Raw genomic sequence first — 26193 nt, forward strand, 5'->3', positions numbered from 1 at the left:
CACGGTCCGGGCGTCGTCTTCGTAGTCCTCCAGCGCGCCGGAGAATGCACGCGCCCTCTCGTACACAACGACAGCACTCGCGGGGCGCGGCGTCCCGGTCACTCGACAATCCCAATAGCTTACACACAAGTATAACAACACGGCAACTCACTCTTGGATGGCCGGAGCGCTGCAAGCGCGCAACGCTCGTTTGTGTTCGCCCACTTATGCAAATGGACGCGAGCGTCGGCCGAGATCGCGAATTAGCGCTAATACAAAGCCTCCTCTTGCTCTCATCCCCCGTCTTCCTCTCCGCTCTTAGCAATTATCCCAACGTCCCGCCGTCTTCCATGCCTCCTCCTTCCGATCCTTGTTGGCCACCTCGCTGGCTCGCCGCTTTGAGTCGCGGAGTTGTGCGGGCCCGTCTCGAGCTCCCGTCGTAAAAGACGGGATTTGCGAAGACCGAGCTTTCCGTGGCCTCTGCGGGGAACCGTACATGAGGGCTGTTTCGACTAAGTGCATGCCGTTGGAGGCACGCGGGAAGACAATGCCCTGATTCCGCGTTCCGTTCCTCCCAAAACTTTTTTCATTTCTTTTGTCGGTCCTATAGATTTCCCGTTCATCCGAGACATAACATGGATCTTAATATGAGTTTATTATTTTATTTTAAAGATTTGCGCGTAGTTGCTTGCATTTTGAACTTTCAGAACCCAGACTACGGCTATTTTAAGAACAGGATTGCTTGTGGGAAGAGGGTTTAACCAGTTCTCCGAATTGGTCTTCCTCATTTTTTTTTTCTTCTGTTCTCTATTTTCTGCCGACGACGCTTTGCGGTAGAGCCACCGATTGCAATACGTGGAGCTTCAACTTCTTACTTGTCCTTCTGTTGAAAAGTAGAAGCGTTTCTCGTAGAGAATTGTGAAGAATTTTAAGGTGCTTTTTTAGGTGCATCGTGACGTGCGGACAGTAAATGATGATAAATAGAAATGCTGTGATGTTGCGTTGAAACACTGATTCGTAGTCCTCTAACACAGTGGCTATTTAAATGCTTTATTATTGGTGCTAGCTTAGTCACCGTACATATAAAGTTGAACGTACTAAAATATTATGGTACCCCAACACGGAGGGGGGGGGGGGGGGCACACACGCATATATGTATATATATATATATATATATATATATATATATATATATATATATATATATATATATATATATATATATATATATATGTGTGTGTGTGTGTGTGTGTGTGTGTGTGTGTGTGTGTGTGTGTGTGTGTGTGTGTGTGTGTGTGTGTGTGTGTGTGTGTGTGTGTGTGTGTGTGTGTGTGTGTGTGTGTGTGTGTGTGTGTGTGTGTGTGTGTGTGTGTGTGTGTGTGTGTGTAGCCGCACCGTGTGGCTCGTAACGCGTTCCCATTGTACCAAATCTCCACCATTTTTTGTCGTTCACTCCTAGACGTAGTACTCGTCATTTTCGCGTCACCTTCCGATATGTTAATCAGGGTCGACGGAGGGCAGCGCGCAGGTTGAGCAAACTTGCAAGTGAGCGCTGCGTTTGATATATCGAAACGCGTACTTTTTTTTTGAATGATAGCTTTGTAGCACGGGACCATCTTTCGAGGATGATAATTACTCGTGCTCTGCTTGATGACTGACCAGATAGGTTGTCCTCTCTGAGTATAAGTCTTTACTGTAGCCATGTTAGCGTATACCCTCATTATCCAGACGTAAAAGGCAGTGATTGCACAGCTCGCACGTAGTTCATAAAAGCTGTCACGAAAGTTCAAGGCATTAAGTGTACGCTGGTTACCGCCTTTCAATATATAGATCTCTGGACGTGTGACTGATTCATTTTCTTTCCTTTTTCACCGTTTGTTCTTCTCCCCCACGTGTAGGGAAGCCTACTGAGCATCGCCAGGTTAACCTCCCTACCTTTCTATTCTATTTTCTCTTTCTCTCTCTCTTTCTGTCTGTCTATGTACGGTATGTACGCAAGTATAACATGGAGAAAATTGAGCATGCTGTAAAGAACGGGGGAAGCCTTAAAGCGGTAAAGAAGAAATTGGGCATAGGCAAAAACCAGATGTATGCGGTAAGGGACAAGGCGGGCAACGTAATCACTAATATGGACAAGATAGTCAAAGTAGCCGAGGAGTTCTATACAGATCTCTACAGTAGCCAAAGTAGTCAGGACCGTAATGAGATTGGCGGTAGGGAAAAACAGTCAGACATTCCACCAGTGACGAAGGACGAGGTCAAGCAAGCACTAGAAACTATGAAAAGGGGGAAATCAGCTGGAGAGGATCAGATAACTACAGATTTGCTCAAGGACGGGGGGGGGGGGGGGGGGGGGATATCGTGCTAGAAAAACTGGCCACCCTGTATACGCAGTGCCTGGTGTCATCTACGGTACCGGAACCATGGAAGAATGCAAACATTATCCTCATTCACAAGAAAGGGGACTCTAAGGACCTTAAAAATTACAGACCAATCAGCTTACTGTCTGTTACGTATAAGGTACTTACTAAAGTAATCGCTAATAGAATCAGGGCAACCTTAGACTGCAATCAAGCAAAGGATCAAGCGGGTTTTCGGAAACGGTACTCTACTATAGATCATATCCATACCATCAACCAGGTGATAGAAAGATGCTCGGAATATAACCAGCCCTTATACATAGCATTTATTGATTACTCAAAAGCATTTGACTCAGTTGAAACTTCGGCGGTGATGCCGGCATTGCGAAATCAGGGGCTAGACGACGTGAAAATGCTGGAAGATATAACAGGGACTGCACAGCAACCATAGTTCTGCACAAAGAAAGTAATAAAATTCCCATAAAGAAAGCTGTTAGGTAAGGAGACACGATATCCCCAGTACTATGTACAGCTTGCTTAGAGGAGGTATTCAGATACTTGGAATGGGAGCAGTTAGGGATAAGGGTAGATGGAGAATACCTCAGTAATCTGCGATTTGCTGATGACATTGCCTTGCTAAGCAACTCGGGGGATGAACTGCAAATAATGATTGATGACCTAGACAGAAAAAGTAGAAAGGTAGGCTTGAAAATCAATATGCAGAAGACTAAGGTAATGTTCACCAGCCTCGGGAAGGAACAGCAGTTTACCTTAGGTAGCGAAATACTGGAAGTAGTAGGCGAATATGTCTACTTAGGACAGGTAGTAACCGCAGATCCGGACCATGAAAAGGAAGTAACAAGAAGAATAAGATTGGGATGGAGCGCATTTGGCAAGCACTCGCCGATTATGACTAGCAGCTTACCAGTATCGCTCAAGAGGAAAGTATACAACAGTTGCATTTTGCCTGTACTCACCTATGGGGCTGAAACGTGGAGGCTAACCAAGAGAGTCCTACTTAAGTTGAGGACAACCCAGAGGGCTATGGAACGAAAAATGGTAGGGCTAACATTAATTGTTAGAAAGCGTGCAGAGGATAACCGATGGTCGCTGAGGGTAACAAACTGGATTCCAAGGGAAGGAAAGCGTAGCAGGGGGCGGCAGAAAGTTAGGTGGGCGGATGAGATTAAGAAGTTCGCAGGGGTCAAGTGGATGCAGCTAGCACAGAACCGGGTTAAGTGGAGAAATATGGGAGAGGCCTTCGCCCTGCAGTGGGTATAATCAGGCTGATGATGATGATGATGATGTACGGTACGTTCATTGCTCCGTACAGCCCTGCTTTTAGAAAGTGCGGTAGCCTTACGGTGATTTGAACTTCGTTACAGTGGCACGGAATAGCAATAGCAATAGCAATGAGTTGTTCATTTTATATCGCACAAACTGCCGCTGCTGTTCATCGTCAACCTTACGGGTGGCGAAGCCCGTCAAGCGGTCATTGCGAACTGCTTTTTTTTTCGTCACCAGCGCTTTTTGTACGACAAAAGTGGAATAAACATTCATTCATTCATTCATTCATTCATTCATTCATTCATTCATTCATTCATTCATTCATTCATTCATTCATTCATTCATTCATTCATTCATTCATTCATTCATTCATTCATTCATTCATATAACTGGCGCAGCACACCAGGTGCAGCGCGCTAGTCATTCCTCGGGATAAATTGACATCGCGGACTGGCGTCACCAAAACCGGCGCTCTAATTAAACCCCGTTTGACAAGCTGTTCACAGAGCTAAGAAATGTAGACCAGCCAGGATGAGGCACAGAACATGATCGTGTTCCCACGCTCTGTCGACCTTGGGTTGGAAGATAGTGAGGACAAAACCATGTTGTGCGCGTCATCATAATCGACCCAGGGTCTTCAGTACCTTTCGTAGTGCATTCAGACAGACTTTGACTTAACAAGTGAGGGCAAAAAATAAATGGAGGCTCATTATGAAAGTATAACGACTAAAGTGGGCGTGGATATTAAGGGGAAAGCAGAGGTGCAGGGTCAACCTGAATAATTATTTGCTGCAGAAATTCAGTGAAGTCGTGACGGACTATTACTTCACACTTGCTGGGAACTGGGTTCAAAAATGATAATATTGTTTCTATTAATGCTTAAGTTCTTTTTTTAAATTGCCTCATTATTGAAATTTTCCTTTGGTTGCCCGACGTAAACCGTGACGTAGCGCAAATGGGATTCTTTTCACTCGTTGTTTTCTATGGTGAAACGATTTCGTAAGGTGTTGCAGTTTAAAACCTGGGATGTTTTATTAGAGCTTGTGTTTAAAAGCCAGCAGACGTGGAAGTGATCGGCCTTCAGGGCTAAGACTTTCATCATCAGGGCATTCATTCAGTGAACGTGCTAAAGATAAGGACGAACGGAGAAACCACTTAACGAGCGATAGTGCGGACGTTTCAAAACCGGCGTATTGTTAGAACGTACATTGTCGGATAATGTCATAACGGTGCCTGTACAGCGCGAGCTATGTTTGCCTCTTTTTAGTGCTTCAACAATTATGCACAGATACAGAGGCGATGTGCATTAGCCAGGGGTGCTGTTGAACGTCAAAGCCAGGGCAAGGGGTTGGTGCGATGCTAGACGCATGACCCTTACGAAATTCAAAAACTAAAACGAGGGTTAACGCAACGTAAGCTCTTGTTTTTTCTTTGCGCTTTCATGCATGCAGCTCGCTCTTTATGGTTGCCAAACACGGTCATACCATCTCGTATCTCTTTCATCCCTCTCTTTCGTAATCCGGACTTTGACACTGAATTCCAGAAATTGTTGCGCAAGTCGGTTCACAAATACAACTTCGTATACATATCGCGTTTTGATATCTCTATTCCAACGCTGCCAAAGGAACTCTGAGTTGCTGTACGCCTACCGCGCTGATATAGACTATACCAAGCCGTAGGCCTCCACACTCATCTATTAACTATTTCATTAGGCATATCAAAGGCTTGGAACACGTCGTATGGCGAAGAAGTTAACTGATGTGTTCGCCAGAAAAGACTCATCAACGTTAGCAAGCTAGCGCGGGCTCCCAAGGAATTCTATGCTTCGAAGTAGGAAAAACGTTTTCTTCCAGAAACAGGAGTTTGCTAACAGCCTGCCAGTATCTTTGGAAATACCTCGGTTTCCGCCATTGTTCTTGTATACCAGTGTTCAAGGTCTTTAGGCGTTGTTGCTGATTAAAGTACGAAGAGCTCAGGCTATAATGTTGTGGTTCTACAGTTGCGAGGTTTGGAGTAAAATGATTAACGGACGGCCTATGCATGAATCGAGCGTCCGCCTCGCCTGTGGTATATAGGTTCGGGGTTCGACCCCCAGTGCCGCACACAAGCTTTTCCCTGGCCTGGCGCATAGCATGTCTAGGGTGAAGCGTTTGTTAACTCAGCCTCTAGTCCCTGTCTTGAGACGCAGAAAATTCGGCTACATTAGCTCCGCCTTTAAAGGTTATGACGCGATAACGGTTCCTCATCAGCGTACATTTACTCGCTATCCAAGAGCACCTGAGTTGGCAGCTGTTCCCAACTTTCTCATATCTCGATAAGTCGCACAAACCGTCGAAGAATCAATGCTCGGCCATATCAAGTTGCTTGATCAATTATCGTGATTTTTCGCTGAGAATGCCGACATCGACACCGGAGTTTATGCGCAAGGAAGCCGTTAACGCTACTGTGTTAAGAGACTGTAGGGACACTTAAATTACACATTTGATGATATGACACCAATGCCTCCCATTTGTGGCTATTTCATGAAGTGGATTCTTGTTGACTTAGCCCGCATAATCACTCACCCCCCGATGTCTTCTTCTGTTATCTGAATTATACTCGTTAGCATACATTCGTAAACTACTACATTAGTCTAAGAGCGTCCCACGTAGACATAATGTACGGCGAACTTGCCTGCGTAGCCTTGGGTATACGTGTTCTGACTCGCGGCTCTCATCTCAAAGGAGCTACCCGACTTAGCAGGTGCCGCCAACTCCATGCTCGCGTGACATCACACAGCCCACTGACTAATCACTGACTGGCATTGGCCGGCAAGCACAGCCACAGGCATGCTCGTACTTTTATGAGCTCTTCTCAGAGCTCACATTTCTCGATTTGGTGCCCGTGAGTACAGCGCGTCGATCGGCGTAAAAATCTATGTCAGAACAATTCAAGATGCGGCCGAATTCGAGTGCCAATGATGACGTCATAGTTCAGTTTTTCCGATTGGAAATGGAACCACGTGCCAATGACAAGTGCCGAAATGGCGGCATAGTTTCGGAACTTCAAATTCAAGATGGCGGCCTCTGAAACGAGCTGTGCCTATACATCCCACTTTTTTGTAGCGAAAGCTACATTGGCCGCGATACAGCGATTTCGCCATGGCAGCAATTTCCACCGTGGTTGCACCGTTCTCACCGCCGCTGCCTAGCAACCACCTCCTCGCTATGTAGCGTCTGCACGATCAGAGCATTTCGCCGTGTGTAAGACAGGCCACTAGTGCGCATGCGCGGAAACCGGAGAGGAGCAACAGGTGCGCTGTGCATGACGTCAGACCGCATAGCAGCAGCAAATACAGAATGAGCGTAAGAAGGCGAAGAGAGCAGCAGAGACGCTCGAGAGTAGTTATGGCTGTAGGAAGAAGGAAATGCACGAGCCTGCTACTGACTCTGTAGCTGAGACACCTGCGCTGCCTCTTGCGGACAGAAGAGAAAATAGAGAAGCCCTGCGCCGCGTTACTTGGCGTGCAGTCGGAGAGGTAGGAGGGGAGGTGGTGGTAGAAACATTTTATTGCCATTTAACAAACAGTGGGGGTGAAGCCTCCTGCATGGCACTTAGGTGCTCCCTTACTATGTGGGAGACACCCTTATAAAGCAAAAGAAAGTCCTTGAAAAGCAATCCTCCTCATAGCACTGGAGATAATCTTCTGTTCTTCTAGATAGCAGCTGGCGCGCGTAGTCATTGAAAGCGAGTCGAAAAGGCTTGAAGCCGTTGGAATGAAAACAGGCGAAGGCGACGAGCCGAAGAAGCCTAGCCAGGCAAGCACATTAACCTGGACGTGCAATCAAGAATAACCAAGGCTAACCAAGGTATGCCTTTCGCTACGTATATCCTGGCATAGCCGAGCTAAGCCGCAGCCAATTTTTTTCTATACAGACGCCGGCGACACCAGATAGTGTGCAAAACTGGGCCTTTAACGCCATCGCATTAATAGTTTGTAGTTATAAGTGGAAGAATAGTTTGTAGCCTGACCTTTAGTTATACACCATTTTACGACCCTTGGAGAAACCCGTTTGACTGAGCTGGGGTAGTGGTCAAAACTTGCCTGTGCTACGAGAGCAGCTCCCCATTATGGCAGCACCCTTCACCCCTTTGTAAAATCGTATATAGGTGGAAGTAAGTGTTCATGCGGACAGACTGTGCCGTTGAGAATACGGCCAGGGAGGTCACGTGATCCAGATGGCACACTGCTAGAGCTTCACTGTGAGTGCTGAAGGAAACATTATTGCAGTCGTTGGAGCAAAAATTAACCAGGCATTGCGTTGATCCCTCACCTACCCGAGATGCGCCCCATAGCGAAAGTGCAGTCGGCTCAGGGTCAGCCGTGGCTTGCCCACGCACGGATAACGGCCATCTTACAATTAAGCCCGCAATCCCACCGGTAGCAAGGCACAACCTAGAGGGCCGCCTTGATGCATGGAGCGCCACCTGGGCGGCGACGCACGCATCCTTGCAGCCACCCCACTGCCGCCTCCCCAAAGCGCAATCCTTTTGCCACACGACCACGATTGGGATAGTGGTCGTATGGAAAGAGCCACTTTATCTATCTGCATGGCATATTCAAGGAAATTAAGAGGACGCTTAATAATAGAAGTGACAGCGCCTTTAGCATCACCTATTCATTCTGCGAACTATCACAGAGTTTTACAATGTTAAACGTGCTATGTAAAAAACATATTAACCAATTTGCATTTTTAAATGGTTAAATCTGCCTAGTACATACATAGTTTGGTTGCTGGAAAGAAAGGGCGCAGTATCTGTCAAGCTTTCTCTGTGGACACCTGAACTACATCATAAGGGCAGGGAGGAATGTGGGAGTGAAAGCGGAAATCTAGTAATCTAGTAATAGGTGCCATAGTGAAGGGCTGCGGAGTAATTTCGACCACTTTGGTATTGACGTGCACTGACATCGCACAACACACGGATGCCTATCCGTTTCGCGTCTATCGAAACGCAGCGTCGGCGGACGGATTGGAACCCTGGAACTCCAGTTCAGTATCCGGGGGTCTTAACCACTGAGCCATCGCGACGCCTTTTTTTCTCCATTCTGGATTACTATGACGGCAACGGTCACCTCTCGAACGAACGCTGCTTTTAAATGATAAGCACGGCGTGTGCTATAAGACACGTTCACAAGTTCAAAATAGGGAGAGCCCAAGTTGGTGTAGCTTTAAACAGAGCAAGTCAGAAATGCAGGTGACGACTTCGGCCTTATACAAATGCTTTTCCCTCACAGTTTCCGGATATCAAGAGAACAGGGCCCGGAAGCCATATGGAACATCAAACTGAAGAAGACGCAGGTGAGCTCGAATCTGAACTTTCCTGTACATGCATTTGTGCCTCTACTGCAACTATGCCGTTCATTAGACTGCTGTTGATGGACAACTTATCGAACGCCGTTCTTGTGACTGCTGTTATTGGACAACATAGTGAATTTCCGTGTCAGGGTAACTTGCGCATTTTCTTCTTCCCAGAATCATGTTTCATGCCGATAAACTGCGTGTACCATGACTCTTCCATATATCTTCAATTAATGTGCTTTGTCTTCGGTTCTGCCATGCTGTCACTGTTTGCTGTTTAACAGGCATCTTCAAGAATTGTGGTTCGTCTTCGGTTCTTCCACGCTGACGCTGCTCCGCAGCGAGTTTGGGACTTTCCTTATATTCACTTCGGGTCTACACAACTGTACGCAAAAAAAAAATAATAATAATAATCTGCGAACTGCGTTCAGTGAGCAGTCGGGGGCGGCGCGGGAAAGCTAACGCGCCTCTGACTCATGCGCCTCTTCATCCCTCGATAATGGCCGCGCTCCGATGCCCTCTGCGAGAATCGCGGGGCTCGAGGCAATGTGCCGGCACGGCGATGGGAGAAAGGCTGACATGACGGCACCGTTGACGCAGTCACGTACAAAGTGTGTACGTACGCGTCTCAATCTGGAGCGTGCCTGGGCGGCGCACTCCGAACAGGCCGTGCTTTAGGGCATTGGGGACGTTGAATACCTTCTTTATATAGGGCAGAAGTGGGAGCTACGTTCGGACAGATGTGCTGGAAGAAGGCTTCCTCTCAAGGGTTCTCTGATGCGTATCTTTACCTGCAAACTGTATGTCCGAAATAGTTGATGTTTCATATGTTTTTGTTTTTTTCTTTTAAATTTAAGCCGAAATTTCGAAATCGGCTAGTCCTTTGAGGGCGCACATAGATGCATAATGAATAAGGTGCAGAAGGTGTCTAGTGTCGAAGCCATGGAGCCTAAATATTTTTGACAACTCACAAAGAAAACAATCGAGTTTGGAGCTTGGCGACACATCATTACTCCCATATGCATCCACATTCCATAGCCGAAAAAAAGACTACAGAACTGTGTCAAAAATACGACAAAATATTCTGTAGTTCTGTTGTAAACGTCAGAATTTTCTATAGTACTTTTCTGTAGTTCTGTAATTTTTCCATTCGTACATTTCTGTAGTCTGTTGTTGGCTGTTAGGTTTCTTTTGTAACTAAATAAAATTCTGACGTTACTGCAGAAATTTCTGTCTTGAAAACAGGTTCACTGCCAAAAACCGCACAGAAATTATATTGTGACAGCAGCAAATCTGTTGTTTTTCCGACTGATTATACCCTGGTGACTTCCTCGCTATGTGCAAACCGTTTAGCACCGAATTCGGCTCAACGCCGTGTTCACGAACTGCTTACGGTTCCGTTTAGGAAACGTGAACAGTTCTTATTGTGACAATCTGCGGCGCACTCGAAACAGTGCAGCAAATTTTGTTTTAATGTACAGCGCATGCCCCGAAGAACGTGCTCATTATGAGCTGCCAGTGGAGTAGCTCATCCAAATTCCTGTAACATTGGAATATCTATTAGGCTGCTGTAGTCAGCAGAAACATTAGATTAGCGTTTTATCTTCTTACCTATTTGATATCAGATTCCTGGACAAACTTGAAAACCGCCATGTTTCTAGACGTTGCACAATCCATGCAATGAACATTTTCAGCTAATTTGTGCACATTGCACACCGCCTCTAATTATTTTCTAGCTCATCACTTTGATACAGCTCATTCCGCCATGGCCTTGTAATTTTTTATCTCTTTTTATTTTTGTTTATCCGATCTACACCTCTTCCGTTTTTTCTTCCCTGCATTTGCTCCCATGTGCAGAACATCAAGGCAGCCTATATGAACTGCCGGTTGAAGTCTGACTTTTCATACTTTTCATTAAAGATTTACTTGTTGTTCATCTTTCTTTTCTTTCTGTACATATTAAATCATAACACGCAGAGCGGGTAAGCAAGCCGCTTTGCAGCTCTCATATAAGCTGTTTTTATTGCCCAAGAAGAATGAAAACGTTAACTGTGGCAAGCAGGTAGCACAGCCGCTGATTGCGTCGATACAGACTTCGTCGTATTAGACGCCATTTTTCGTGCAATTTCATTCAGCAGCAGATTTCAGGCGTGACCTCTAAAAGAAGTTCGTTCGCATTGAGGACTTGAGAGGCCACTGAGTTGACATCGAGAGAATGCCATCAGCTGCCTCTTTGCGAGAATAAACTTGGCATAGAGGCTAGCGATGTACCCGAAAGTTGTCATCAAACCGTTTGTAGCGTCTACTTTAGCCGGCCTTACGTATTCTCTTCACTCTACTCTTCTTTATCATTCCAGTCCGACAGATTTCCCGCGCGCTAGGCGGTGGGGAGTGGATGCCTTTCACGCGTTGATGCAGATGACACAGTCCGAAGAGGCTTCGTTCTGACTTGTTCGGGTGTTTTTGGGGCCCACTTAGCCAAGTTTGTCAGGGAGCGTTGCACTGATTATCGATGCTTCCGTGGAGGCGGGAAGATAAAGGGATTTGCGTCGCGGGGGGATTACGGGCTCCACGGCAAGAGGAGGAATGGCGCGTATTAATAGGGCAGACGGATTAGGCTTTCATGCTTCAGCGGTGATTCGGGGGCGCAGCGTTAAATAACTCTCACGTCGTCGTAGTACGGGCGTGTCGCTTCAAAAATTCTGGATCGCATTATGCACTCGGCGGCCGTGGGCCGGCTGTCGCTTCTGACTCATGGCTCGCCGCGCCGGCTTCGCGTACCGAAGGCCTCGTGGCTCACGTGAGAGGAGAGCACAGACAAGGTCAAGCAGCTTCGCGTAACGCTCGACAGACATTTACTACTGAAAACCGGTCGCTTGTTTTGATAGACGAAAAGCAAGTCTGGTTTTGACACGTAGCCGACAATTTGGTCTCTTGCATGATGAACTTGTAGTGCTTTTCAAATGTGAATTATCAAGTACTTTAAAGAAATTATCGGTGAATACGTATTACTACTATAGTAAAATTGGTCAAGAAGCGTGTTTAGACATATCCATATGCTTATTATTCTTATTTCAGCATGCAAACTGCTGCAGAATTGAGAAACAAATACCATTTATTAAACCATAACTAACCATACACGAAGAGTCGGACACGACTGAACGACTGAAATGAACTGAACTGAACCATACACTCCGTTAAGTAAATGATCGATCACTTGAATCGCCAATTAGATTGTTCTGCACTTTCATTTGTTACAAAAACCATTAAATAACTATGATTGTGTCTTCATGTTTGTTATTTATTGTACATTTAAAATAACTTTTTGTTGATTCGTTGATTGTTAAGCATTGCACATCGAGATATGTGTCGTCGCCAGTATGGGGCTGCAAGAGGGAAGAGAATAATGTGACTGTCACTTCACGACAGATGTTTGCTGTTTCTTGAAGTTTACTACAGCGCTGCATTGTGGAACACTAGTGTAGTGTTCGTAGCGCATTAGTGTAACCCTAGTGTAGTGTAGTGCAGTAGTGTGCACCACTGGGTAACACGCCGTTCTATTGCCTGAATAGGTGTCTGTTACCGACACAAGCGCGCGCGTGTGACGGGGAGAAGTTCGGTGCCTCGTTACTGATGCAGTCATATGCATAGGTGCAACGTTTATGCAACTTTTTTTGCCAACGTGGTCTTTTGGAGACAAGGAGCGCACCATTGACGCGGCCGGGGTATACCATTATTTGACCGAGCTGCACGCGTCCGAGATATGGCCTTTTTTTGCTCGATAAAAATACTAATTGGACTGCTGGCACGGATATCCAACTAGGAATGAATGAAAGAGAAACAAAAAGCTATCACGTCTTTTTAAACTGACAGTTTTCGGCCTTCAGCATGCGATGCCTTTACTGCCTCTGCCATGCTTTATACGTTGCATCTTTAGTGTGTGCTCAGGGGTTTTACCTTGGTCACAAGCGCGGTTTTTTACACTGGCATAAACTTATGAGCAATTGTTCGCATTCTCGTTGAAGAAGCTATAGTTCTTAAACGTTCCTGTATTTTGCCAATGCGGGATGTTAAATCTTCTTTGGCACAATATCAACCAGGAGCGAGGCATATCCCTAGCGAAAACAACCTTATGAGTCACGATAACCTCATACAAATTTCTCATACTGAACTCATATTAAACTCATACAAATCTCATACAATCTCATATATTTTCATATGGTAAATGATATTTGTATGAGATGATATGAGATTGGTACGAGTTTAGTATGAGTTTAGTATGAGAAGTCTGTATGAGGTTATTGTGACTCATAGGGTTTTTTCACTAGGGATCATACAGTACTAGGTAAAAATGTATTACCTGCATTTGTTTTCAGCTGCATTCTCCAGCGTCATATATCGTTCTCGTCGTTACAGCAGCGTGGTGATTCTGTCTACTGTGATGCACAACGAAAATGATACGGGACACAGATAAAAGGACGGGGTCGCAACGCGGAATTTTCGGCGCTGGGTCAGAAATGTTGTGATTACGTGAGCCCCTGACATGATCCGATTACTGACCTGCCGTTCCTTGATCCGCCGGTGGCCCTGGCATTGGCAACGGGAGCGAGGAATCCGGCGGCAGGGTTCACGTGAATGGGCGGAGGGGATAAGCTCCGGCGGCTGGTCGGTCTCTCCCCATTCGCCATGTTTCTGCACTTGGTGTTTGCAATGGTCTGTTTGATGTGGTTATTTTGCAAGGGTATATTTTATATTCCTTGCATGCATTTTGAATTTGTTTCTAATTTTGTTTCGGCTTATTGGTGTCATTCGAAGTTTGTCCGTGTTTGAATGCTTAAAGAAGAGAGAGGACGGCCGGGGGGGGATTGACGTCGCTTGGGAATGTATTTGTTTCATGACGGCTTGCATTTTCCTTGCGCCTTGACAAAACTAACGGTCGTTCTACGCAATAGTAGCTGCAAAACGTCTAACGATGATATTGATGTGTGCGCTCGAGGACAGCGATTTTAGGGGCAATAAAGCCAATTTCATCATCGTTGTTTGTTTCTCCGTTCGAATCGTTCGCGGCCCGCTGGTGTTTCAAAAAACGCCGCAGTCAAATTAATGCGTCGTAAAAACAAGGGAAGAATTTCGCTGCTTCGCAATAACGGAAGTAACGCAATGCTCATGCATTGTTACGAACGGGGAATAAACGGAAACAGAAACTCCGAGAGGACATGACTTTAGTTATATATCTATACGGTCCTATCGGAAGGAATCGGCGCCAATCTATAGACGCATCCTGGCTGGAGCTTTCGGAAGCTGTCGCCGTTGTCACAAGGGTCGACGTTGATTGCGGTTCACGGCGTTTCTTTCCGAACGCCATTGTGTCGGTCCGTGCAGGAAACGGCATCGAGAAGAAATAAGAAGCCCCGCAGACAGACGCGCGGTGAAAACCCATTGGTCTCCCGGCTGTTGTGGGCTTCTTGCACAAGGGAGCGCACGAAGCTGGCAGGCCCGCCTTCCTCATAGGCCCATAAAAGCAGATGAATTCGACCGTCTTCCGGGGTAAAGACTCCGGGAAATTGGATACTACCGTCGAAAGGGGGCTTCATAAAACAGAATAATAGGCCGCGGGGTCTGCAGCTATGCTTTGCTCGGCGCGCGCTGTCTCTTTGATGGGGCGCCAGCGGCGGTTTCTTGCCTCCTGCATGCGCGCCTCGAAACCCATCGCGTTTATACATCTCCATGCCGGGAGCGCCAGTGCCAGCTCGCGCAGGCGTAAGCAGGCGCTCGCGCGCGAGCTCCTGCGCGAGCTATATAGCAGGGACGCAGGTCGAGCCTGGCGTTTATGGGCAACGGAAAAGGCAACCCCCGTCTCGCCGTACGTAGCCTTCGTGTACTGATAATGGGAGAGGAGGAAATGGGCATTAGTTTTGTGGCAGCGGGGGCGTGCGCTTTCCTTCAGGAATTTCTGACGATTGGCTTCTTTATGGTTGTCGTTTATATTCGTGCTGGCAATTGACGAAGCCACGTTCGTTTTGTAGGATTAATTTTGCTTCTCCGTTTCTGTCGGTGCTACCGGTGTTTATTTTTGTTCCCTTCGATTTGTCTATGTATCCGCACGACAGGTCTTTAATGTGTAAACGCTGCCGCGCACAGGGCGGGGCAAAACTCGGGCGGCCGTATTCTCCAGCAGCTCTCTACCTTTCGGAAGTGGCTATGGCATAGCAGGGCTTTTTGAGGTCCAAGCTTACATATGAAAAATACATAAATATGGAGATCATGTCTTGTAGTTTTAGACGGTTGTGATCGGCTAAGAATTGTTTCTGTTGGGGGATGAAATCATCTAGGTGCTGTTTAGTTGATCACATGGTATAGGCCATTTGATGGGTTCATTTTAGTTAGCACACTGCTGTGGTCTCGACATTGTGCTGCATTGTTTGTCATCAGATGACGAGGAGAAGGCCCTTAACTACCTATTCTTCTGAGAATGAATTGCATTTCCGCAACCACTTTCAGGTAGCAGTACCTTCATTTTTAGGCTGCGGAAACTGCATGGAAATAGGGTGCACTTTTTTCAAAGTGCTCGACTTGAAGAATATGCTATTTGCTATAAAACCTACGAAAACGCATCGTTTACTTCATGCAGTTTCTTACGCGAATGCTCTGGGCTGCCTAATTATATATTATATGCCACCGAACGAGTCCCATTTTCTGTTTTCTCATGTCGTTTGGAGAAGCTCCAACATCAAGCCGCGAACTCGTGAGATGACTGTAAATGGTATCCTTTCATTCGTAGGTGCCTTACCTAGTTTCTTCCTTTTTCCATGTCAGTATGCCGTGTGATTGATTTACGGGTACACCGCCTGGCACTACACTCCTGTGACAGAAAAGGCGGGCTTATGTTGCTTCGTGTTTATTGCTGCCGGTTTTCACCGAAACATATGTCACCTTTACAAAAGAACTGTAGATAAAAGAGAGTACAGAATCAGTCTGAGATGGCTATTTATGTGGCTCTTTCGGCAAACCGCGGCGAAAATGGGCCTTCTTTCGAGGGCTAGAGCGTCCGTAACGAGCAGGCTTTTTGTTGGTTCTCGATATCAATGCCTACGTGTGCGAAATATATCGGCCGATTGTAGTGAACCGACGCATGGCCTGCTCGTTATTACGAATTTCAGCCGCGCTGTTGGCCGCGTTCTGTGCGGTGCCGCCTTCTAGCGGTAGACCGTCGCTCGTTGTTGACCACGCGAACAAGCGGTTCTTGCGAGATGGCAAGCCTTTCCAGTTTGTGGCCGGCGCCATGCATTACTTCAGGGTTCCCCGCCCTTACTGGAAGGACAGGCTGCTCAAGATGCGCATGGCCGGAGTCAACGTGGTTGACTTTTACGTCGAATGGAGCAGCCATGAACCCGAGCCGCGCCAGTACAACTTCGCAGGCATGTACGACGTGGTCGGGTTCCTTAACGAAGTGAAAAGTCAGGGTCTGCTCGCCATCTTGAGGCCGGGGCCGTACATCTGCGCCGAAAGGGACAACGGTGGCTTTCCCTACTGGTTGCTTAAGGAGCACCCCAAGATGAAGTACCGCAGCATGGACGTCAACTACCTCAACCTCACGGAGAGGTGGTACGGAAAGCTTCTGCCCATGATGGTGCCGTACCTTTACAGGAACGGGGGCCCCATCTTCGCGGTACAGGTGGAGAACGAGTTTGGCCACTACAGGCACTGTGACCCCAATTACATGGACCACGTACTCTCGTCGCTCGAGAGGCACTTGGGAAATGACGTCATCTACTTCCGCAACGACTTTCCGGAGGAGTACTACTACACGTGCGACAAGGTGCGCGACATTCTCGTGGCCGGTAACTTCGACTTCACTCAGAAAATAAACTCGATGTTCCAAGTGATGGACTGGGCTCAAGTGAAGCCCTGTCCAAGGTTTGTGGCAGAATACTACACAGGTTGGATGGCCCACTGGACTTTCGATCGGCCCAACAGGAGCAGTCTGCAGTTGGTCGATAAGTTCAAGGAACTTCTGAAGGCGGGAGCGTCCGCCACTATCTACATGTTTCACGGAGGCACCAGTTTCGGATTCAAATCCGCCACCAGCATGGACACTCCTACCGTGACGAGCTACGATTACGGCGCGCCGATCGCCGAAGATGGCTCCTTACGACCCATGTACTACAAGTTCAGAGAGGTGATTAAAGAGTTTTTGCCGCTTCCTAGTGGTGAACCTCCAGGTCCGGCGAAAAAGCTCAATCTGGGCCCGCTCAAGTTGAATCATTACTCTAGTCTGAACGACGTCCTTAACCACTTTCGCCGAAAGAACTGGCTCAAGCAGAAGCAGTCCAAGTTTCCAATGACGTTCGAAGAACTGGGGCAGGACTACGGTTTTGTCCAGTACACAACGCACGTGAATGTCAAGTCTTCGGGCAAAGGAAAATTACGATTGCATGGGCTTCGCGACCGTGCGCACGTGTTTGTGCAAAACTCGGTACACATTTTCTACAGCTTTAAGCCTGGCACTGGAGACGTCAGAACGGAGGGTGATATATCTGTGAACAAAGGTGATAAGATGGTGATCCTGGTGGAGAACATGGGGAGGGATGAAGTCGGCAACAGAAATCACGATGTTAAGGTGCGTAGAGAACGTTTTTCTTGCCTGGTTAATAATGTTCCTCTTGATGCACGCGATTGCAGCTCAGATTGCGCCTCATACGAAACTGTCCTTAATGACTTCAAAGACAGCTCAGAATAATTAGAAGTTTTGTTGGAGGCCGTGGGCTGGGAGTTCTCCTAGGTATAGTGGCAACCGTAGCAACAATTCATAACAAAAGGAATGTGTAGCAGCAAACGCCAGAACACAAGACTGCATGAAAGCTTCTAATTCTTTCGCGTGTGATTACTTCTACACTTCAATAACTGTCCGTAACGGCGGTAAAGTTGGCATAAAATATTTAAAAGGCTTGTTGGAGGCTCGTGTGCTGGGGTTTCTTTTTGTGTTGTGTGATGTTGGCACTGTTGCCTCTATATTGTAAGAACGTGTACTGCTACTAGTACCGCTACTTCTAGTACTTTGACATTATTGGTTGTTAATACATCGGAGACGTTGATGTCTACTTCTGCGCATATTCTAAACATTGAAGTAGAAGGTGGTGTTGGTCGGAAATTTCTTTATCAATACTACCGATTTGCTTCTATACCTTCAGCAATATGTCTGAGAGAGCTCTCTGCAAAAACTTGTGTACTGCTGCTGCTGTTCTCGGATCTTTAGACGAGAAGCTGCGAATAGCTTTTCTCACCAATAATTTTATCCTAGTTATTCTGCAATTTTATTCCCAGTACCCAGCTACTGCTATTACGTCGCCACTAATATTACAAAATCAAACAACGAATGCCTCACAAAATGGAAAACTGCGCACAAACTCTCCCTTACGCGCAACTTAACCTGGAGACGATGGACGGACGGAATCACCTTAAATATTTCTTTATTCGATACAATTAAATTTGTTATATTGATTCTGCTATCACAGCCACTTTTTGTCTGCTTCTAAAGCAAGGCTAAGGAAGTTGGAAAGTTTACCGTACGGCTGTCATTATTACTTGTCGTTGAAAATTAATCGCATAACTACTACCGTTTTGTAAACTACTGCGCTACAGTTAAAGAATGTCTAAAGAGTCAGAATTTTTTGTATTCTACCATCGGAAGACTGGTTAACGTATCAGCTAATCCAATATAAATTTGGAGTCTAGAACGTATTTTGTGACAGCGTGTCTTTCACTGTGAACAGCTTGAATAGTTTGCCGAAATTTCTGTCACGGTAATAATGAGGATATGTTTTTTCTCCTCATATGCACATTTGAGTACATTCATGCGCCCCTCTCCCATACATTTCTTTTTTTTTTAGGCGAAGGCCTTTCTAGGCTCTTGGTGAAATTCTTGCATTGGCGAGATTTGTCCGCGAGATGTGCCAGCGAGATTCAGCGTTGTGAGAGCTACTGCGCCTTTTTTTTTACCTGTAAACCAGTTATAGAACGCCGGTGAATTTTGATGACTTTAAAGGAACTTAGTTGGTTAGAAATGACTAAAATACTTAGTAATGGGTAGTAATGACTAAAATGCCCTACTTTCAGTGTCCACTAATGACTTCTAATGACCGATATGTCCAACGATGACTTCTAGACTACAATTGGTTACAAATGACAAAATGCTTAGTAATGAGTAGTAATGACTAAAATGACTGCTAATGAGTGCTCCTATTACTACTGGACTTTCGCCGTTCACTTCTTAAAAGATATCTTAAGAGGCCCTGCAATTTTTTTTTTATCAACAGGGTGTGAAGAGCGTGACGCTTAACGACAATAAGATAACAGACTGGACCATGGATGTGGTGCCTCTGACGAGGAACCAAGACATCACCGAGCTTCTGCGCATCGTCCAGAAGGAAGGCGATGGAAAGCTTCCCGGCTTCTTCGCCGGCAGTTTTACGCTTTCAGAGAAGCAAGAACCACTGGACACCTTTCTGGACCCCTCGGGATGGGGCAGAGGCGTGGCTTACATAAACGGCATCAACCTAGGTCGTTACTGGCCCAAGGCGGGACCGCAAGTGCGGCTTTACCTGCCAGCTCCCTTTTTGAAGAAGCATCCCGAAGAGAACAGGTTGATACTGTTCGAGGTGGACCGCGTGCCAGACAACCGATCTGTGAAACTTGTCGACCAGCCGTACCTTGACGCACCCGGTACGCTGCCCACACCTTGATACCACAAACGTGGAGATTTAAAAGACTAAATCAGGAAATGGCAGCTGTGTTCCGAGCTTGTCAGTGAGATTCCAAGCTTGTCAGCGGGCTTTCAACGTCCATGCATGTAGTCGACTTAATCCCCCAGCTTTAACTCCTGCTTGCGAGCTACGCCGGCAGGCAACTGTACGTGCGAAATAAGCTACGTTTAAGCGATATGTCCAAAGAGGGCTTCTTTCCACAAAGTCGCCAATTGATGTGAGGCATAAATGCCTCTCTTGGGAACGTAAACAAATGGTCAACATTCGTTACAAACTCGCGGTAGGCGACATTGCTGGCACAGTAATGGATCACAATCGCCCTGCTGGGCTCGTGAGGTGGGCACACTTTTCTCGTAATTGAATTAAGTGAATTTTGCTCCCCGTACTCCGACGTGTGTGTCTCAGGATGGCGCAGCGATGGCGCCTATGAATACGATGCACGCTCTAGTTCTGGGCAAATGCCACCGGCGAAAAGTTTATGAAACGCGACTTTGACAGAAATAAAGATACCTTCCCCCCCCCCCCCCCTTTTTTTTTTTTTTTTGCGCCAAAGGTGCATTGCTCGTACTGTGTAATTCGGATACCTAGAATTAGGTTCTCTTTATTTCTTCCATGTTGTGTTCGAAGCGGCAATAAAGTAAAAGATTTTGCTGATGCAGTTTCCAGTATAATTTCTTTATGCTAATGTATGGGGCTGTCAGTGTTATCGGCATGTCTCCTCCTACACAAGCAGCGGGCATACGCGAGGTTTGGTTTACGTTAATCTAAAGATGCAAACAACCTGTTGCTTTCGCTGATCAATGGGTCACACATTGGGATATAATGATATGATGGGGTACCGTTTTTTATAGCTGAAACTGTATCAACGCATTTAAAGAATTACGGTCCGGGGTTTCATGTTCTGTCTGCTCTTTTCCCTTGCTTCTACGCATAGATATACCGAATACGTAAAAATTATCAATACGCGTTAATAAATTACAACTGAAACATGTTGCTCTTGTTCCATATCTACTGATCTCGGCGTTACAGAGATAACTTCACTTGTCGGTCGTATAACTAAAATACGGGGGACGCTCAAGCCCCGCCTTTAAGTATGTGACGCTACAGTATTAATGGCACCACACTTTGTGAAGAACCATCTGACAGACATAAAGTCCAACTTTAACCAATCAAAGTCGTACGAACGTGTCTGTGTAGTCTGAGAGTGCTATACATAGTTTGTCTGACTCGGTATCTATGGGTCCCGGAGAATTCGATTTCTATCCCACCCTCCCACCCCAGAGGAGCTTCCCGAGTTGGTATCTGCCAGCTCGGCCCTGTCATGTATTCCTATGACGTCACACAACCTGCCGAATAAATTAAGTCAGTGCGCGGTTATTTCACTTGTCAACTACCGCCTGCCTGATGCATGTTACTGATTTTAAGCGAAAGCTTCACTACGCCATTTGTTGTTGTTCTCCTCCTCTAATTTGATGGCACATACCCGCACAGGGGGATCGGCCAATAATTGGGGTGCAGAGATATTAGATTTTGTGATGTATAACTACATCGCAAAAATAAATAGAAATAAATGCTAGGGAATAGAGAAGGAAATGTCAAGGAAGGAAGGTCATTGTGCCGGGTGCAGGCCTCCTCCCCTTCCTCCTCCTCCTCCTTCTTACTTCGCCCTGAGGGCCAATGGCACGCTCATGACTGATTTTCTGCAGAAGGGGCTCTGGATCCTGGCACTCCAATAAATCTTTTTTTTTTTCTTTTTAACACGTTAAGGTTTCTTTGTGTACTTGTCTGAAAAGCTAAAATATGCCATTTTCCGGGCAACTGTTTTTATTGAAGCCTTTTCAAAAATTGCTCAGCCGCTGATTTGTATGAAATTTTATTTTGTTCAATAGAAGTAATTAAAAATTACTTGCCCCTTGCTGTAAGTGCTTCGAATCGTGGAAAAAAGCCGGCGAAGAGTGCACGTGTTCTTGATTTTGGCATAACACGTTTTGAACCATGGCAGAGTCTAACTGCGCGAAGATACCAGCATGGCTGCTATGCGATTTCAATCGAATCACTGCTTTGGCCGAATGTGAGTATTCCTACTTGACAACCTGTGCACCAAGCTCGTTTAAGCTAGTGTTCGCTGTAGGTGCGAAGTAATCCGTTCTCAACGTCTATAGAGCTTGGTCAGTCACCTATATAGCCGTGATCTCAAAGCTCAGTATTAAAAAAAAAATTTGAATAATTATAGATCAATACGTTTGTGTGGGCTAGTCGGTAACTCATCGTAAGGGGACCGCAGCACAAGATAGCGGTGATAGTTTATGTTGTTTTAATTGTGCCCCGCATTTCGATAAAAGTTCAGTCAATATAGTTCAGCCTCTATCCTGTTGTATATGTGTCTTCTCCTGTGTCCCCGTCTCTTTTACGTTGGCCCTTTCTACTTTGAATAATAAATTTTGGAACACCACTTCTCCCGCTGTTGAATATGTGTTCGCATTTATGCTTCCCTTTCTCCTGTGCCGTTGCGCCCGATCTGTTAGGGGGGCTGTGGGTGATGACAGAAATTTGGCTTTTTTTTTACAACGATTTTATTTGCTAAGACATTGTGGAGTTGTGGAATACTGTGTTGGAAATTTTGAGTGAACGATGGGAATGTTCTAATGCATAGTAATACCCTTTTCTCGCATCAAGTAGTTAAGACTGTCATGGAAAACTGACAGGAGCATACGGACCTCCCGATGAAAGATATGCAGCTATATGGACTATTATGTTGAAATTTTATCATAGGAGGAAAAAAGGCTGTCATACAGAACTTCCCGTTGTAAAATGTGCCTGTTCACGATTCGTGCTCAAGTTAAAAATTCTCGGCCGGAGCTTTAAAAAATGCCAATCTATACAGATTAAGCTAGCAGAAAAATATTGATGCTAAAAATTAAATAAAATAGCTGTGTATGTCACCAAGCAGTGCCACGTCTACTGCCACTAGTTGTTGATAAAACGCGGTAGGTTGCAAATGGTTAAGCGCGAGTTTTATTACTCGGCCGTTGTTTTCTCTTACGACTGCGAATCGCGAACATCTGTCAATAACTTCCCTTCGTATATCCTGTCTCCTTCATAATCGAAAAAAATTTACAGCGAGTCGCAAATACTTATGCTTGCCTGCTTTAGAATGAAGGCAGCTTCAATTCAGCGCAGTGTCATAGCTTGCAATGACATAAAAATTGAAATGGTAACCCAAGAAAACAGCACGTTACCTTAAGCAGGCCGTGTTTACAGGGGCGAGAAAGTAAATTACATAGGTCAGCGATCGCGTTGCTTGTTTCGCACTCAGGCTAAGCCTAACACCACACACGCTAAAACATTTTACGGTCAATGAGCTTGTTCGCTTGATTTCGATTTCAACGCCACGAGCTTCTTGCCGAGCGCCTCGTAGATATACTTATCCGAAAACGCAACACGCATCTCATATTCTTTACGTCTTAACGAAATCGCAAAAAATGTTACAAAAACAAAAAAAGAAAAGTTACATTCGTCGGCATTTTCCTCGACTCGACCCATCCGGCAGACTATTTCCGCCGCCCAAGTGGCAGCCTCGCTTTGCACGATCGAGGAGAACAGGCAAGCAAAACGCGCCGAAACAGGCACTGGAGGCGCAAACAGGACACGTCTGGGGTTGCTGCGTTCGCACGCATTTCGTATTACCGTCCCGGGGCGAATCCGAAACGACGACGACGTCGATGGCTTCGTCGTCTCGGATTACTTCTCCTCCCTACCCCTCCTTTCGATAACATGCAAATTTCCGGCGTGGAGGCCCCAAAAGCAGCGGACGCTGCAGTTGGCTCGTGTAACGGGAGCATGCTTTCCCCGACGGAGCCGCCAACTCAAACCTCCTCTCCCCCTCCCTCTCCCCCTGTTAACCTTGCATGCCGTTTGCAAGGTGAAACCGCATCCCGCTGCCGTTGGGGCAAGCGCGGATTCCGGGAATCTGTGCCGGGCGGAGCGAAATGCGTGCAGGATTGCAGGCTACAACGAAGAGACGAGGCGCTCCCGATGTTCTCGCACGCAACGAGGTAGTTCAGTCCGGTCCGTCCGGCAAGCCTAGCTGTGGACCAGTGGATCGTTTGGCGGCTGTGTGAACACGTATACTCAAAAACTCAAGTTTACTTTGCTAAAACAAAAAACAAAAAAGAAAACGAAAAAAGATACTGTAGCAAGGAGTGACTGACCCATGCTGTGCAACGTAGGCGGTAGGGTAGCGCCGTGGCTCAGGACGCGTAGGACGGCTCTAAAACGTGCATGGGATAAGCCGGGCGCCGTGGCGCAACATGTTGGCTCCCTGATTCGTTCTGGCGTCCTCTATCGAACTAAACGGGGAACCTGCAGCCTTCTACGGATTGTGTTGCACTGAGCGCAGCGTGTGAAACGACGAACTACATGTTGTTGTCTTAGCATTGTTCTAGGTTGTCCCTCTTAACTGTAGCTGCGTACGCACTGAAGTCTGAGGAAGTACCATATGCATTCTAGGGCCCTGTCGCATGCTAAACATTGCTGGTGGTTTAGGTATATGGTTAAACCTAGTGTATGCGCGATGGCTTCATTCGCATCCCTCTACTCGGGCTCCGTGCTGCAGCACTGGCCTGGCGCACTCCTTTTTATATACTCAGTCACATGAATGTGACGTCAGTTATCACGTGACACGAAAACATACTCCCACGTCATAGTTAATCGATTTGGCTTGCGACCTTTACCTTAACCTTTGACGTTTTTGACCATGGGGTGCGACACCACATGTGTTCCGTGGTTTGACCTCTGGCGCACTTAAAGGTCACATTCCTGTGAATTTGAAGGTTACCTTGGCTTTTCATCGCGTAGTGAAGCTATCGCTTCAAAAAAATAAAACGTTAGAGCTGCCACAGAAAATTAGGACACTATGAGTCACAATAACCTCATATAGATTTCTCATAACAAAATCGTACTAAACTCGTACCAATCTCATATCTCATACAAGTATCATTCAGCATATGATAAATATGTGAGATTGTATGATATTTGTATGAGTTTAGTATGAGTTTAGTATGAGAAATCTGTATGAGGTTATTGTGACTGATACGGTTTTTTCGCTGTGGAATGCTAGTGCTGTACTCCCAGCGCGCAGGCTACAGCTATCTGTACACACTTGGCTGCCTTGGCATTCGGTGCAAGAAACTGCCGCCACGTGAGGATCGCCAATTGCTCTTTCTCGATACTTCGCCCACGCGCCAGTGTCCCGTTTCGAGAAGCTACGACTCTTCCATGCATGCCGAGTTCGACCGCTGCGGCGCTGTTGTAATTTAAGTCGGGAATAAGTCAGAACGCTGCGATTTGCAACTATTTATCGTGCGGGCTCGGGTTGCCTCTTTTGAAAGTTCAAAGCGGCCACCTGCGCCCCGCAGGAAGGTCTACACTGTCCAAACGACATAAAATTCTGTTCTTCGGTCGATGTCTTCTTGTTTAGGTTTCTGGCTGTTGCCTCACGGCGGAAAATTTCAGAAACACTGGAAGAGAGTTAAGAAAGCGAAATGGGATATGGTGTTGCACAGTTTTGAAATCGAATAGCGCACGACTGCCGCGACTTAACTCATATTGAAAAGGTCAGTTTTGCACGTGATTTTTTTACTCCGAGACTTTTAAATTTGAAAGCGCCTGCAAAAAGGAAGATCCAACCAGCTTCTGCCTTGAATACTCACGCGTGCTGCTTTTCAGTTTTGTTCGTGTTCACTATCAAGTTACTCCCCTATTGCAAAAACCAGTGCCACTGGGAGCCAGCGCCCCAGCGCCATACCTGATTATGGTCCCAGTATGACGCTGGACACTGGGCGCACTGGGACGCGGCATACTGGGACGCTCCGCGCTGGCGGCACTGTTCGCCCGAAAAAAAAAAAAGGCGTGGGATAAAAATTAAACAAGTAAAAAGGAACGAAACAAGTTAGGTACATAAAAAACCTTAAAAAAAAGTAAAAAAAAAAGAAAAAAATTAATGCACCAAGCGTGCCTCGAACTAAGTCCCTAGGTACATACCAACCACTAGCTCAGCACGCTAACCACTCGGCCACGCCGAGAACTGGATTTTCTATAAACATTTTTGCATTTTATGTCATGACCCGCATTTAAAGGTTGGGACTTCATGTTTCGCAGTCTACATACCATTGTTACCGCCCTAACAATTGCAACTTCTTGATCATTTTAGCTTGCTGTCTGCTCTCACGACTTGCAACTAATGTTCTGGGTGCCTATGCGCGCTATTCTGTGCACTGGAATCATTTTAACATGTGTAGTTTGACATCGCTGGCAAATTTACCAACGCCGGCTCTTGGGTGGTGCTCTGCTACCGTGGGCGTAATTTTCGCTGAACACGGAGCTTTAGTAGAAGCCTTCAAGGAAAAACGTGCGACCAAGCTTCAATACCGGCAAGCGCCGCAGCGATGACCCTAATTGCGTGTA

At 46.3% G+C, this 26193-nt stretch overlaps 1 protein-coding gene and 1 long non-coding RNA gene across 2 annotated transcripts in view; both read left to right on the forward strand.

Annotated features, from left to right (window-relative positions):
* The window catches only part of LOC146182521 (uncharacterized), a 202997-nt gene extending 194040 nt beyond the window's left edge, over positions 1-8957 (forward strand). Inside the window, exon 3 of the long non-coding RNA XR_014700065.1 lies at positions 8902-8957. This is a non-coding gene — a long non-coding RNA (uncharacterized LOC146182521). The remainder of the gene's footprint in view (positions 1-8901) is intronic.
* Positions 8958-16097: 7140 nt separating this feature from the next.
* LOC146182522 (beta-galactosidase-like) lies at positions 16098-20176 on the forward strand. Its single transcript, XM_084575963.1, has 2 exons — positions 16098-17585; positions 19282-20176. Exons 1-2 carry the CDS (start codon positions 16098-16100, stop codon positions 19705-19707), a joined length of 1914 nt encoding a protein of 637 aa, XP_084432089.1. The 3' UTR covers positions 19708-20176.
* The last annotated feature ends 6017 nt before the right edge of the window (positions 20177-26193 follow it).

The sequence above is a fragment of the Amblyomma maculatum genome, chromosome 8 (assembly GCF_055883805.1).
Source record: "Amblyomma maculatum isolate TAMU_Amacu chromosome 8, ASM5588380v1, whole genome shotgun sequence".
In the NCBI taxonomy this organism is placed as follows: Eukaryota; Metazoa; Arthropoda; class Arachnida; order Ixodida; family Ixodidae; genus Amblyomma; species Amblyomma maculatum.